Source organism: Eurypyga helias, unplaced genomic scaffold, assembly GCF_000690775.1.
Source record: "Eurypyga helias isolate BGI_N326 unplaced genomic scaffold, ASM69077v1 scaffold12020, whole genome shotgun sequence".
Taxonomy (NCBI): Eukaryota; Metazoa; Chordata; class Aves; order Eurypygiformes; family Eurypygidae; genus Eurypyga; species Eurypyga helias.
Window position 1 is genome coordinate 1 of NW_010227661.1, and position 14,647 is coordinate 14,647.

The 14,647-nt window shown below is 47.3% G+C and overlaps 1 protein-coding gene across 1 annotated transcript; it reads left to right on the forward strand.

The window, feature by feature from the left end:
• Positions 1 to 654: 654 nt before the first annotated feature.
• YIPF6 (Yip1 domain family, member 6) lies at positions 655 to 3,947 on the forward strand (the record flags this gene model as incomplete). The annotated part of the gene is made up of 6 exons (XM_010156958.1): positions 655 to 783; positions 1,325 to 1,403; positions 1,812 to 1,854; positions 2,854 to 2,979; positions 3,085 to 3,242; positions 3,829 to 3,947. Coding segments are annotated over 6 exons (654 nt in total), but the record flags the coding sequence as incomplete, so codon positions are not given.
• Between the last annotated feature and the right edge of the window lie 10,700 nt (positions 3,948 to 14,647).

Genomic DNA, 14,647 nt, shown 5'->3' on the forward strand with positions numbered 1-14,647 from the left:
CGGGAGCCGTCGGTCTCCTGCCGCTCCCTCCCCGCTGCTCCCTCCCCGCTGCCTGCCGCCTGCCCTGCCTGCCCTAGTGTTTACGGTAGGACCGGTCGGGCCGTTCTCTGTTTGCTTCCATCTCTGGGGAATCCAGTGCTTTACCCTTCCGCTTGGGTGGGGGAAACCGGGTTTGTTTATGTTCGGCCTCTGACAGCTCTAACTGTGCTCGGGCTATCGGTGTCTGTACAGTTTCTTCTGAGTTGTTTCCTACAGTTTCTTATGAGTTGTTTCTTTCTGGAGTCCATGAAAGACTCTGCATTTGGGTACATTGGTGTGGCTGTACAGACACTGAGCATTGCAGTACTTAAAAAAACATAACCAAGCTTTTTATTTCCTGTAGTTCTTGCTGGCTGCATAGCTGGCAGAAAGCAGGTTACTGGGAGTTACTACAAAAAACCGAAATGCTTTGCTTATACCTATCTGCTCCTCTCCTCAAACTGTAAGCTGTTTAAATCAGGCTGACAGTGACTGGGAGCTGTTGTTGACTGTTATTGTGTTGTATCTTTGAATTCTGAGCAGTTGTTTTCCTCCTAAACCCAGCAGAAAAACATCTAAAGTGAATGTGAAGTGGTTTGTATTTCTTTCTTTTTAAAGGTTTTAAAAAACATTTAGTTTGCAGGTCTGGCAGATGTGTCGATATCTGAAGACATTCCAGTGGAAGGGGAGATTACTGTCCCTGTTGGATCTCACTCTCCTGATGAAGACTACTCCACGCTGGATGAGCCTGTTAAGGATACAATTGTGAGTCTTTGTTTCCATATATAGTAAAACATGTGTTTTGTTGATGTCTTTGGCCTACTGTTATGCAAAAACTGTATTTTTGCATCGTTCTTCTTGAATTGTACTTCATTGTGCGTTTGGGAATTAATTTTTTTTTTTTTTTTAGAGCTAGCCATGTAAAGTGAATTCTTGTGGGTCAAAAAATACCTGAATAACAGCCCCAAAGTTTCTCTGTGATCTCTAAATCTTTGCAGAGGTAAAGGCCTCAGATGTGGAGCTTGAAAGAAAACTGTCCTGGCTAGTAGGATTTTTCATTCATTTTAATTTCCTACAGGAGAAAACAAATTATTGTTCCCACTTAATTGGGTGTTATTAAAGGGTACCGTACTGTGGTCGTTAAGGAGGTGGAAAAAGCAGGTGTTGTTTGTTGCAGAGGATGCCAACAGAAATCTTTGGGTTGGATCCTGTCTTGATTTACTGCTGTACCTCTATCTTTCTGCTTTTAGTTGTGAACTGTAATTTTAGTGAAAAGATAGAATAGAGTGTTACTTCTTTATTTCAGATAAGAGATCTGAAAGCTGTTGGAAAGAAATTTGTCCACGTCATGTATCCGAAGAAGAGTAGTGCACTCCTCAGAGACTGTACGTGTAAGATTTTCAAAATCTTCAAAGGTTGTTTTCCCAGTAGACTTTGGCTACATTGGAGAAGGAAGAGTTCAGGGAAACAGGGATTCAGAAGTGACTGTTCCATGTTCTCTCTGTTGCTGTAAAATACTGAACAGCAAACATGAAAACCCAGAGTGTTACTAAAGCTCTTCCTAGGTGGGGCATGTGCCAGCATAGATAGAACAGGTAGCTTCAACTGTTGGCGGGCTTTGAATAAATTGTATTATAGAAATGGCATAAGATGCTAAATAAGAAAATTGTAAGAACGTGTAATATGGAAAATGATATATTGGGATTTGGAAGAGGTAATTTATTACTCCCAGGAAAATGAAACTGAGCATCATTCTATGATATTTATGATTTTATTTTTTCCTTTACCTACAGGGGATCTTTGGGGCCCTTTGGTGCTTTGTGTCTCGCTTGCACTGTAAGTACTTACAGCCGATGGATTTGGGTTTTTGTAGTCTCTTACACTGGAGAAATGAATTAAAAATTTTGAATCGCATGTGTTGAGATCTAGTTCATCTGATCCTTCTCAGCTCTTTGCAAACACTGCCTGTTCAGTTCTTCTGTGTTTGTGACACTTCAAGGCCATTAGGACCTCCCTTCTTTACACTTAGGATTTAAGGGTGAGCTCTTCCTAGTCCCCTGTCCTAAGAATGATTTTCCCAAAAGGCATCCCAATCCACGTTGCCCTCGCTTCTAATGCGTTTGACCCTAACCTGCAGGCCAAAACCTTTACGTAAGACTGCAGCCTACGTGCTGCGTACCCTGGAGAAGCGTTGGGAAAAGAGAGGCTCTTGTAGGAGTTTGTGGATGGGAGATGGTCATGGCTCCCAGGAGTTCTGGCACTCCACTGGAGCGTGTGTGTGCAGATCTGCCTGGGGTAGGATGGAAGTGTTGCCGATAGCAACTCTTAAGGCACACCTATGTACACAGTGTACAGAAACATCCAGTAAAGCTTTGGTAAAGCTTTAGCAGAAGTACACAGGGTAATTTAAGTATTCCAGTTAATGCACTCTGACTTTTCCAGGCTTTGTGTTGCTTGTGTCCTGTAGTAGTCGTAAGCTTTCCTTAAGGCTTTTGTGTTTTATCATGTACTGCATTGTCGGCTTTGAGACGTTACCTAACTTTTGGTACTTCAGTTACCATCTTTTAGCCTATGGTCTATGGTTTTATTCTCCTCTATATGCTTACGCAGTCTTCAAAACAAGTAAACAAATGGACTGAAATGCCATCCCATATTACTTTCCTATATAAAATAGAAGATACTACTAAAAATAAGAAAACAGATGAAAAATAATGGGCCTGCAGCCTAACTGGAGATCAGTGTTTCAGGGTCCTATTCTGTCATCTACTCAAAAGTCTACAAAAAGTCAGTCATCGATTGCTGCAAATGACTCCTTTTATCTGTTACCCACAACAGGATGCTTCAGGGTGGAGCAGCAGATAGTAAAGACGACGGGGGGCCCCAGTTTGCTGAGGTCTTTGTCATCATCTGGTTTGGTGCAGTCGTCATCACACTAAACTCAAAGCTTCTTGGAGGAACTATGTGAGTGCTAGTTTATTTAGTAGCCGTTAAATGCTTCGCTGGGTAGAGTTTCTGCAATGCTTTGGTTTGTCTACTTTTTATCCATTTCTGTCTCTTCCTTTCCAGATCCTTTTTTCAGAGCCTGTGCGTTCTGGGTTACTGTGTCCTGCCCCTGACAGTAGCGATGCTGGTGTGCAGACTGGTCCTGCTGGCGGGTTCCGGGACCGTCAGCTTCGTTATACGCCTCATTGTAGTAGTAGCCATGTTTGGTTGGTCAACGTTAGGTGAGTACCTTTTTGCATTCAGAGCTGTTGTGCGCGCTGAGTAGATGAGAGCTTGAGGAAGTAGCTCTGCATGTGTTCCGTTGGGTAAAGCCAATGGATATTGTAGTTTAAGGTGTTTCCTAGACTGCTGAAGTACTGTAGAAATAGTTCTTCCCATCCTCGTGTTGGCAGAGGTTGGGCCTCTGCCTTTGCTCCTGTTGATTTTCATGGTCATATGCCAGTGGCCTTCGGCAGGACGATAGTTTAATAGTAAAACCCCCTGTGAGATTACTGTGTGTTTTGTTCTGTGATCTATGTTATAAATACTGTTAGAAAATGCTAATTTCATACAGATGCATTTGCACTGTTTCTTCTGTTCTTAATCTGTGAGTCTGACCTATTACAGAATGTTCATCGGCGTTTATCTTTTTATGTGGTGTTTTAATTGGCGATTATAGACCGTTGGTATTGGGCAGTGGATTAATCTGTCTTCTCTTTCAACATCATTGTCGTGCAGAACCCAATTCAAAATTGGTAACATCTGCAGTGGGTCTTAGACTTTCAGTTTTATGCTGCTCACGTTTCAATTGTTTTTCTTTTTCACCAGCGTCTACAGCTTTCCTGGCAGACAGTCAGCCTCCAAACCGCAAAGCTCTCGTCGTGTACCCCATCTTCCTCTTCTACTTCGTTATCAGCTGGATGATTCTCACCTTTACGCCTCAGTGATCTCCAAGCAGCAGAGACTGTTAATATGGACTGAAGGTTTTTCATGAACACTGCAGTTTATCATTGGCTTTATCTCGTTCTAATTTATATATATATAGATATATATTGTAAACAGGCAGGTTATGGGATAAAGCCAGAGAACTGCAAAAAATTGGTCGTTTTTGTGTCCCTCTTTTTGAAAGTTACAGAGGTCCAGCTGCTGAGGGGTCTTTTCTGTAGCCCTGCTCTTTAGGTCTGTTAACTAAAAAATGCCCACTGTGGCAGGGATTATTCCACCTGAGGGATAGAGTGGAAGATCCTGGAGTTACAAGACATTAGGGAGCTGAAGATGAAGTTACGGGATCACACAGCTTGGCAGAATTCTTGCTTGTGCTTGGATTCTTACTGAAGATGAATATGCCTTATGAAATAATAGAACTTCATTTCTGTTATGTGTGGGGTAGGGAAGAAATGTGTTTTGACTCCTTTTTCATTCACTTAGAGTGGTGAAATGTAGATAAAGTGTATCAGAGGACTGTGAGCTTTCACTTTGAAACTGAATTTCAGCAAAAAATCAGTTGGGTCCATTCTGCAGTTAATTGGAGCTGGGCAGAAGGGAGCTGCCTTTGCTCATATTCACGTGTTGTGTGTTTGTTTCCGTTGTGTGTTTGTTTCCTCTCACGTATCCCTTCATAGGCAGAGAAAGACTTCAGCACCGCAGTGTCACTGACTAATCCACGCATCCCATGAGAGGGAGTGTGTTTGCACTGGGTAGTGACAGATCTTCATGCGACTGTAGATGAGGGAGTTAAAAGTCCTGGAGAAACGGTCAAAACTGGTTTGCAACAGGGACTGAGCTGTCGCTGTGCATATGGAGAATTGGAAACTGGAGAGTCCCAACTGAAATGTGTATGTGTACATGTTATAAAAAGGTGGTGTGAAGTAAGTTGAGGTTTTGATACGTGCGGTGTTTGGGTGCTAACATACCACTCCAGGACTTAGGCCCGAACGTTTTAAAAGGGGTTGGAGGAAGAGAACTCAGTCACGGTGAAGGTGGTGGCTGCTGTGATGTAGGAGCTGAATTGTGCTCTTAACTGCTTGTGTGTGACTTCTCCTTTGGCTGTTTACACGGACGGCGTGTTGCCATAGACGTGTACAGATCTGCAAATTGTTGTTTGTGCTTAGAATGATGTGAGCAACTTTTCTATAGGGTTTTGGGGAGGGTTTCTGCTTGGTGTTTTGGGGTGGGTTTTTTTTGGCTTAATACCTTTTATAAAAGGGGAAGAGGCTTTCTTCTCCACTTCCTGTAGGTACAGTTACATACCTTGCCTGGAGAACCACACGCAGGTCTACCAGGGTGGTGTTTTCCAGCACAGTAATTGACCTGGAGACTTGCTTTTTGAAAACTGTACAGAAATTATTTATGTTGTCCATTATTTTCAGTAAGCAGTCCAAGAGGAGAGCTCTGAAACATCCGGGGGTGAAAAAGCTGCTGTTCAAATGGCACTTTCGCTGAAAACGAGCATCATATTTCCTTTTTTCTGTAACGATGCAGATAGACCTGAAATAAGTGTACATGGGTCCTGCCGAGGTGTGAATATGCTTAATTTATATTTATACATCCCAGTGCAGTTTCTGCTATAAACACTGCAAGTATTTGGTAGTTGGGATGGAAATTTCTAAATGTGCAGATTAAAAGGGCATTTTTGCATTACTGGGAGTGCGGAGAAGAGGGAAGGAAAAATGGATCGCTCTCGGCAGGGACTCTGCTTCGCTGCAGAGCGGTTGTCAGCTAGTGTGCTTACAGTTACCCTTGCTCCTGTGCGTACACCCCGGTCTCTGTTCCGAGGGGCTGCAAGAGGAGCTGTAGTGTTTCGTAGACGTGGCCATGAAAGGGAAATGGGGAATTTTTAAACTTCCATTAAATTATTACTGGTATGGAATGCAATTTTTAAGTGCGCAGTTTTCCACTCATTTAAGCATGAGTTTAGCTTTATGAAGCTGAAAAGAAATATTCAAGGGAAGTAGATAGTAAAGCTGTTGATGGCTACAATGGGATTCTTTGAGCCAAATCTTTCTTTCCTACTGCAGCACAAGAATTTAACCATAGTTTCAGAGAAATCCTTGGAATTCTCTCTCTTTAGTGTCTTGTGACTTAAGCTGATATTACATCTGGAAGATAATTGGAGTAACATTACGCCGATCAGTATCTTTTTCAAAAAAGGAGGAGAATTATTTTTAAGAGGAATTAAAATCCCCTTTTTCCTTTCTTGTATTTGGCTTAGATATAGGTCTCATGATGGTTTGTTCTGTATCGTTGCTCTTGACTTACTACAAAAGAGAAGAAAATTATTTTTATATTAACTAGATTTACTTTTCAACTGGTCGCTGAAGTTTTTAGTCGAGAGGTGTTTTTAATCTGAGTAGGCAGAAATATACTGGTTATAGTGAAGGTGTTACTCTTTGGGTTTTTTGGCCTCATAGCAATCCTTCTCTAATATGGAAGTCATCATCTTCTAAAGCTGTAAAATCTTTGTGTGGGTTTTTGTCACTAAGGATGTAACTTGCCCTAAGGCTTTACCTGGCAGGATGCAGGTAGGAAACTAGATTTTCTGAGTTTTCATGCCTCCCGTTGAATAAAGTGACATGTCTGACGTATGGTGGTTTTTTCAATCGTTGTTCCCTCTGGCAGAGTAGAGGACGTTAATGTCCTCAGCCAGGAATTCTGGTTGCTGTAGCTCCTTGCCTGATTCACCATTCAGTATATCTCATCAAAAATAATTTCCCCCCGACAGTCATAGACTCACAGAACGGTTTGGGTTGGAAGGGACCTTAAAGACCATCCAGTTCTAACCCCCCTGCCATGGGCAGGGACACCTTCCACTAGACCAGGTTGCTCAAAGCCACATCCAGCCGGGCCTTGAACACTCCCAGGGATGGGACAGTGTTACAGTTGGTCCTGGAAGAGCTTCACCAAGAGTGACTTGGCAATAAACCATTGAAAAATGAAGCCCTTCTTGTAAGTAGAAGATAATTGCTTAGAAGGGCAGAGAGAGCAAGCGACGAGCGCCAGTGGAAACGAGCATCTGACTGATTGATTGAAAACCAAGTGTCAGAAAATTAGGAAACTCAAACTGGAATTTGTTCCTCAGCCAAACTTTGTTCTGTAGACCCACCGCGTTCGTTGAGTCAGCTTGCCCCTCAGCAAACAGCTGGTTCCCAAAGCAAGCTAGGTCCAGGCACATTAAAGCGTGATTGAAAATTTCAGGTTTAGGCAGGCGAAATACCTCGGGCTTTTTTGATATTTGCAGACTGCCTAGAATTAATGTTGAGGGTAGTCCTTTATGACGATAGTACGACACGGGAGTGCTGGGAGCGCCTGTTCCCTGCACGGTTCTTCATCTGTTCGGCCAGTTATGTAGCGCGTTCCTCCAAAAATGCACCCAGGTAAGTAGTCCTGATAACCACACCGTGTGGTTTTAATTTGTGTGTGATAACTCCTGTGTCATGCTTTCCAAGGGGAAAAGTCTCTTCCAAACCGGCTGAGGGAAGGATACCAAGGAGAAAAGCAGATATCGTGCATTTAATGAAGTGTTTTTTCTGTAGAGGAAGCGGGTGATTTTTCTGATGCATAAACCAGGTTTTCTTTCCTACTACGAGTATTTTAATGCTGTTTATCAGCTGAAATTGTGTTTGAATTTAATTTTGACCTATTTAATACCAATGCAAAGGAAAAGAAAGTGTTTGTTTTAACCTTGTAAATTAAAACACACTGAAATGCATGTGGGCAGTCTCCTGTGGATGAAAAGTACTCTGTGCTGTACTTGTGCCAGGTGGGTGAGTGGTGAGGAGTGGGCTGTCCCATGGGAGCTCCCCCGGCCTGGCTCCCTGGGTGGCGGGTGGCGCCTTCCTCCTGCCGAGCTCCGAAAGGATCCTGCTGATGGCTTGGACAAAGAAAGACGTTTTATACGGCCTGGGAGTTTGGAGTGAATTAAAAGAAGGTGGGGCAGAAAACCAGCCAAATCCTCCACTCCTGTGCCTATGGAATGCTTTTAAACACTGGATTTGTGTGCCTGCTCCTGAGGGTTCATAGATGCTGGTAGGAGCAGCGGGGTGAGGTATAAATTCTTTGCCCTCTTCTAGAGGAGCGTTGCTGCTGTTACAGATCCACGTAAATATTTGCTGTCCTTATGTTTCAGCCAGCGTGTCCTTGGAGCGAGGACCAGAGCGAGCGTTCGGCGTGTGTCGGGCCGTCGCGTTTGCGGGGCGGGGATGTAGGGGACCAGCACTTCAGTGCTCTGGGTACTTGTGCTCTGCTCTCCTTGCCCGCAGCATCCGGGGAGGAGGGTCTCAGTAACCCCCTGACTGACACGAGTCTGCCCGAGGGGTGCTTACGGGGTTCAGGGCACCGTGGTTAAAATATAAGGGGCTAGATAAGGCATGGCCAAAGAGGGAGCAGACATTTGGTAGGAAGGTGGCAATTACCAGACATCCCTGACCGGTGCTGGAACCTGGAGTGTGCCTGTGCTCGTGCAGCGGGGTGACAGCGGGGACTCCCTGCAGCAGCCTGGCACCTCGGCTGGGACCCCGGGCTTGGAGGGGGTAAACAGGGCCCACCATGCTCCAGGGCCCCTCGGCTGGAGAAGGCCAACACGTCCCGGTGGTCACAAGAGGGCGGCAGGACCTTGTGGTCCCTTCGAGCTTGGCTTTTCCTCTCCTTCCCCTTGGCTTTTTCCAGGGTGCAGGCGCGTTTGTCCCTGTGTCGAGAGGACAGCTGCTTGCAGGCAGCCTCTGGGAGGTGAGTTCTGAGCTTCCAGCTTCCAAACCCCAAAAAATGGGGTTTGCCTTTGCTGAAATATTGATGCAGTTTGGGGGAAGATGATTACTTTCATTTAAAAAGAGGCAAATTTTTTTTAAAGCCTATTTACTATGGCAACGAAGAAGTGACTAAGCATGTCTCTCTTTTCCCTCCGAGATGATCATGATCAACATGTGAATTAAAGTAACTCCACTTAGAATCGTGCATAGGAAATCATTAACACCTCCCGGATTATTTCCATCTCTTAGTCAATTCGTGTGTATGCTCTGAAGCCTACCATCCTCTTCCACTTCTGCCAGTCACCGAGCCGTTGCTCAATGCAATATCTTTCACCCCTGCCCAAGTGATTGGTGTGTGGAAAATGGGGCAAATTTTATTTTGTTCAGAGTCTGGGTTTGGTAGATGCTTCACCTTTAAAAATGGGTCTTAGATAAATGCAGAGTGAGTTTTTAAGGTAGTCTTACCTTTGGAGCCATGCTGAAGTAGTCCAAGGAGTTTGCCTTGTGTATTGGTAACAGAGATGTTATCAGGGGTATTAAAAGTGTCAAAAACCTTCACCTTCTTGCAGAAGCAGTGTTTTGCAATCTATTTAGCTTTGTTCTTGGAAGCAAAACAGTTTCACCTGAAAGAACTGGCCTGAGACCACCCAGGTTTGTCAGCGGGTCGCACATGGTCTGATGCTGACGCTACTGGAGCAGGTGGGTTGTTGCTTCCTCCCCCTCCACAGCCCGTGTGAACTTCCCTTGTGTCGGTGCAAGGGGGAGGACGATTACCAAAATGATGAGTGTCACTTAAACACTGACTGACTGCTAATGAAGGACTTAAATGTTAAGATTTTGCCGGTGATTTTTTTTGCTATGGTGGTTTCTGCAGAGTTTGGTTTGTTTTCTGGAAACGTTGTATATCATTAATGCTGGTCAAAATTAATATTTTTTTTTTTCCCTGCAACATTAATATAGACAAAATGACTTCACCCTTTAATGTCGTAGTTAGGAATTGTAAGTAACAAAGTCGGAACACTGCGTGTTTGGGTGGCAGAAGAGCCAAGGGAAGCTGCTGTACAGGAGTATTGGAGACTTGACTGTAAAACAGACTTGGCTACGTACAGTGCTGAGCTGGCAGATGCTGTCTTGCAGGGTTGAATGAGGCTCTTCTACTTCTATTTTAATAGCTAAAACTCAAATAATTGGCATATACCCATTTGTTAATCAGACTCCTGAATCCACCGTTTCAGTCAGATCTGAATTGTTGCCCTCCGTCACCCAGGTTCATTTTCCAGCCTTCCAGCTGGGAAGGAGCCAACTTTGCTGTGCCCAAAGGTCTTGGTGTAAGAAGGACCTGCCTTCCACGTGTCAGGGCTACAGGTACACTGTGCACCTTCCTCCTCACGCCCAAACCACAGCAGAGGGGGGAACTGAGGCAGCCCTGGCCTCTGGACGCCTCTGCCTGGCCAGGGCAGGGTGAGTGCACCCTCAGGGCGCTGCGCGGCTGCGGAGAAGGGGGGACCCTCCACCAGCGAAAGGTGCTTGGTGCAGCCGGGCTGGGAACATCCCACCTTCAGCAGCTCAGCAACTGCGACCAGGCGGTAGGTCCCATGGTGGCAGGGAAAATCCCTTAGCAGCAGCTCTGGGGTACCTTCTGCACCCCCGGAAGCTGGAGACTGCAGTTTTACCAACACATTGTCAGGATTTTGTTTCATTCTTTTGTTGTGGTGGGGTTTTTTCCCTCTAACTAATGTGTCCAGATGTTCTGAAATGCAAATTCATGGCGCAGAAATGAAGGGTGGTGGGTTTTGTTTTGTTTTGTTTTCCTCCCCACAGAGACAGACCCTTGCTCTCGGATAGAGCCAGCTCACAACTTGAGGAAAGCTGAACGGCTGCACTCTGAACCCTCCTTGGGAAAGCAGCGGGGCCAGGATCCCTGGGCTCTCCAGGCTGCCAGGCACTGGCACAGCTAAAATCCTGTCCCGGGAGGCGGTGGCTGGTGTTGGGGGGTCCATGCTGCTCGTGTGCCTGGGGGCAGGTCCGTGGGGGTGAAGGGGAGCTGCTGGCCGCTTGCAGGCAGGAGTGTGGCTTTGCCTTGGCAGCTGCTCACGCAGGCAGCTCTGAACCATGGCGGGGATGCTCTCCAGGAGTGGGTCTGGCCTCTGGTCCTCCCACACGCTGCGAGGAACTGGCACTAAAAATGCAAGTCCTCTGCTCGAAAGAAGGTGTTCCTGGGTGCAACTCAGTGGTTAGGAATTACACTTTCCTTGGATTGAGCCCAGATTTAGCATTTTTTCTCCCAAAGCTAATTTTTTTTAATATTCTTTGTGCCCTGGATTGTGTGTGTTAGGGCACATTAAAGGTGCAGGTAACAGTCAGGGAAGGACTTTCCCAGTAAAATCAGGGAGTAATTTATCCGGTGAGACTGCTGGCACAGCAAATCCATCATTCCTGACCTTTGGCTTTCTTGACAGGTGAAGTGGCTGCAGGAGCTGGGACTCAAACCGGAAACGGCTAAATCTTCATGTCTTTCGTACTCAGCCCAGAGGCAAGGCTGCGTGCCCGGGTTTTGCTTTTTGGGGTGCTCCCTGGCCCCAGGAGCCTTTCTGCAGGCAGCTGAGGGAGCTGGACCGGACACACATCGCCAAGCGAAGTGGGTATCTCAGCAGAGACGTCGCAGATAACATCGCTGAAGGCACGGTGCAGCGGGGAGCTCGCATGCGGGGCTGCCGGTGCTGACAGATGTAAGGGCTGGTGTGTTGCTCTGCTGTCACCTTGTTTGGGGGGCTTGGTGTGCGTGCAGTGAGCGGTGGGTCGCTGAGGGACAGGAGTAAAGAAACCACAGGGTTTGCTCTAATCTCAGGCCGAGTGAGACTAAAAAGCTATGAAAAAATGCACTTGCCGATGTGGGATGGGTAGGTTCGTTATTTTCCTTAAACCCTGTCACCCTCTGCCCGCATTTCAGAGTTCAAAGCCGTTTGCTCATACAGGAAAGCAAACAGGGATGGCTTTGTTCAGTGTGTTACAGCCTCCCTGTGCCTGGCAACTCGACACATCTGGCTCTCTAAGCCTTCTGTGTCCAATAAGCCGCTGCTTGTGCTGTCGACCGAAGCGGGGGAGCTGAATGTCAATAAGAACCTTGGGGACAGTGAGGCAGATGCAGGCAGGCAGCAGCCGGGCAGACACCTGCCACCCTGGTGCTCTGTCCTTGCTGCAGTGTTGGCAGTGGGGGGGACGAGCTCTCTCAGCACCGATGCCGTGCCTGTGTCCGTGCAGGAGGAGTTGGAGAGATGGCCATCCATCTCAGCTGAACGGCCCATGCAGAAGGCATGGCCCCAGCACTTCCTGGGCAGCCTGGGACAGCATCTCCTGCACTGCACTGGCTTGAAACAAACCTTCAGACAGCACCCGGGTGAAGCGTGTCTCAACGAGACCCCTCCTCTTCCCCCAGCGCTACCTTGCTGGCAGTGGGAAGGGCATGATGAGAAATACAAGCTCCCTCTGAAAGCGTGAAGGGAGCTGTCTGTTCTAAGAGAGAAATGATGACTACCAAAGAAAGGATGAGCAGTCCCAGTGCAGCTGCATAGATAGCAACTTGTGCGGGAGGTGTCTTAGTGGACAGCATACAGGGACCTGTGACAGAATGGACCTATTGCCAGTCACTGTTGTTCCAACGTGTACGAGGCATTGTAAAGCACGTGTCGACCTGACTGAAAGTCAGGTGAGGTGAGCTTTACAGCAACCTCAGAAACCAGTGCGGCAGGGTCTGCACGCTCCAGTGAGTAAAGCATGGACCTACCCGGAGTAAAGACCATGACATCCCTTTCTAATCAAATAGAATGGAAAGGAAAATGAGGAAAAGCAAAATAAATGTTGCCTTCTGTGTGGTTCTTGCTAAGAAGTTATGTTGTTGTGTTGCCAGCTTTCCCTTTGCCAGCGGTAGTTCCTGTCCGTGCGCAATGGAGATGGGTGCTGAAGGCCGAGCAAAGCCACCTGCATCTCCAGGCCGGCCGGATGAGCTTCTGACCTGGCGCTCCTCCGCTGAGGAGGAAGGTGTCTATGGCTTCTTCTGTCCAAGGAGCAGTGAGCGCAATCCCGAGGATGAGCTAGACTATGCACTGATAGATGATGACTCTTCACCCTCCCTGGGTGGATCTTTCTCTAGGAGAACCTGGGGACACCGTCCAAGATTTACCAGCCTCACGGAGCATGGTGTGGGGCACAGAGGGGATGCTACAGGCAAGAATAAATTTTTCAGCAGGGATGATGTATTGGCCTTTGAACATCCTCAGACAAAGCACGGGCAGGTGCTGGAGCATGGGGAAACAGATCCAGTGTGGCTGCTCAAGCTGCTCCAGGCAGACCTGCGGAGAGACGACGACATCCCAGACTGGGAGGAAGATGAGGATAATGCCTTCTGTCTGTCTCCTGGGGAAATGAAGACATGGTCTAGCTGGCTGGTAAGTGTATCTGTTGGGCATATTGACAACTAGAGCCAAGGCACTTAAGAGCAGTGGTGACTGTGGGTGCCCATTACCTGCACCACTGAGGAGGCATCTGGCTGGTCCTGAGGTTGGGATGCTCCTGGCAGATATCAGGTGTCTTTGTCTTCCCTATACCCATAGCTCCTGCTTCAGGCCAGTGAAGCGCAGTTCAAATCCAGTGGATGAGGCTGACTTTGTACCCTTTAACTGTCAGTTTTATACCCTGCAGCATTTCTGCCCAAATGAATCAAATTCCTGCCTGCCCTGGAGCGGTGGTGGTGAATAGGACTGAGGACAAAATGTGTCCCCAAGGTCTCACAGGAAATAGCTGTTGGGACAAGCAGCTCTGGCCTGGAAAATAAGTGCTGGCTGTTTTTCTTTGTGTTTGGGTCCAGCATCATGGGCTCTGCTCGAGGCTTCTCCTGCAGCTGTGGACTGCTGGGCTCCCTTGATTGCTGTATTTGAGCTCCTGGTGCAGCGTGTCTTCTGTTGGGGTCCCAGTAAGGTCTCTGTTCCTCCTTTTAAGTCCCTCTGTTTACAACAAACTCATACAGACATAATTACACTTGAGGCCTCTGGCTCTCCATTAAATTTGGTTGCAAAGGTTGGCTGACAGTCTCTGGAGCCCTTGGAGCAGCCATGCCTGGCCACAGGCACCCACAGAGCTATCGGAGGGGCTGTGTCCCTGCAGCTCTTCCCCAAGCACAAAGCAAGCAGTGAGCAGAGGGGCTCCAGGCAGCTCCAGCCCAGCCACTCCTGGTCCCACTGCACGCCAGGCTGGGGCTTCTGGTTTGCTTTCCCAGGCAGAACAACTCTGATTTCTCTTGCAACTGAAGCTGCAAGGAAGCCACTGGGCTGGGTGCTGATGTTAGGACTGCTCTGCCGTTGCTGAGGTGGCCGCTGGAGTGTTGCGCAGCTCTCCTGCCCAGCCCCAGCCCTGTTTCACCTTTGCTCCTTTGCAGGTTCATTGTCAGGGAGGGGCACATCTTCCTCTCATGTGGTTCTGGTAAGAGCCGTCTCCTCCTATGCTGAGTCAAGCAGTTAGAGCTGTGCCCGGGCAGTTAGGATAGCTGCAGCCTGCCTCCCCTCTCCCTTACGTATGGCCAGGAATTAATTTTCCCTGGTTTTCCACAAGAGACTTCATCTGCTACTCTGCCGCCTCTTGGGTGTGCTGTACCAGGCCTTGGGATCAGTGACACTCAATTGTTTTGTTTACACAGGTGCGGTGGCCTTTGTATAAGCCACCCTTAGACTGACTAAAACATCTCCAGAAGAGCAGTTTCCAAAACTGGGCTGAGCCTCTCTGGTACTTGGCACTTCTTCCTGCCATTGAAATAGGTGTGTGTGTATATATATGTGTGTGTGTGTATATATATGCCCTGCTTCATACTGTGCTTAAGCAAAACAGGTGCTGCAAAGGAAAATCTAGAGTAA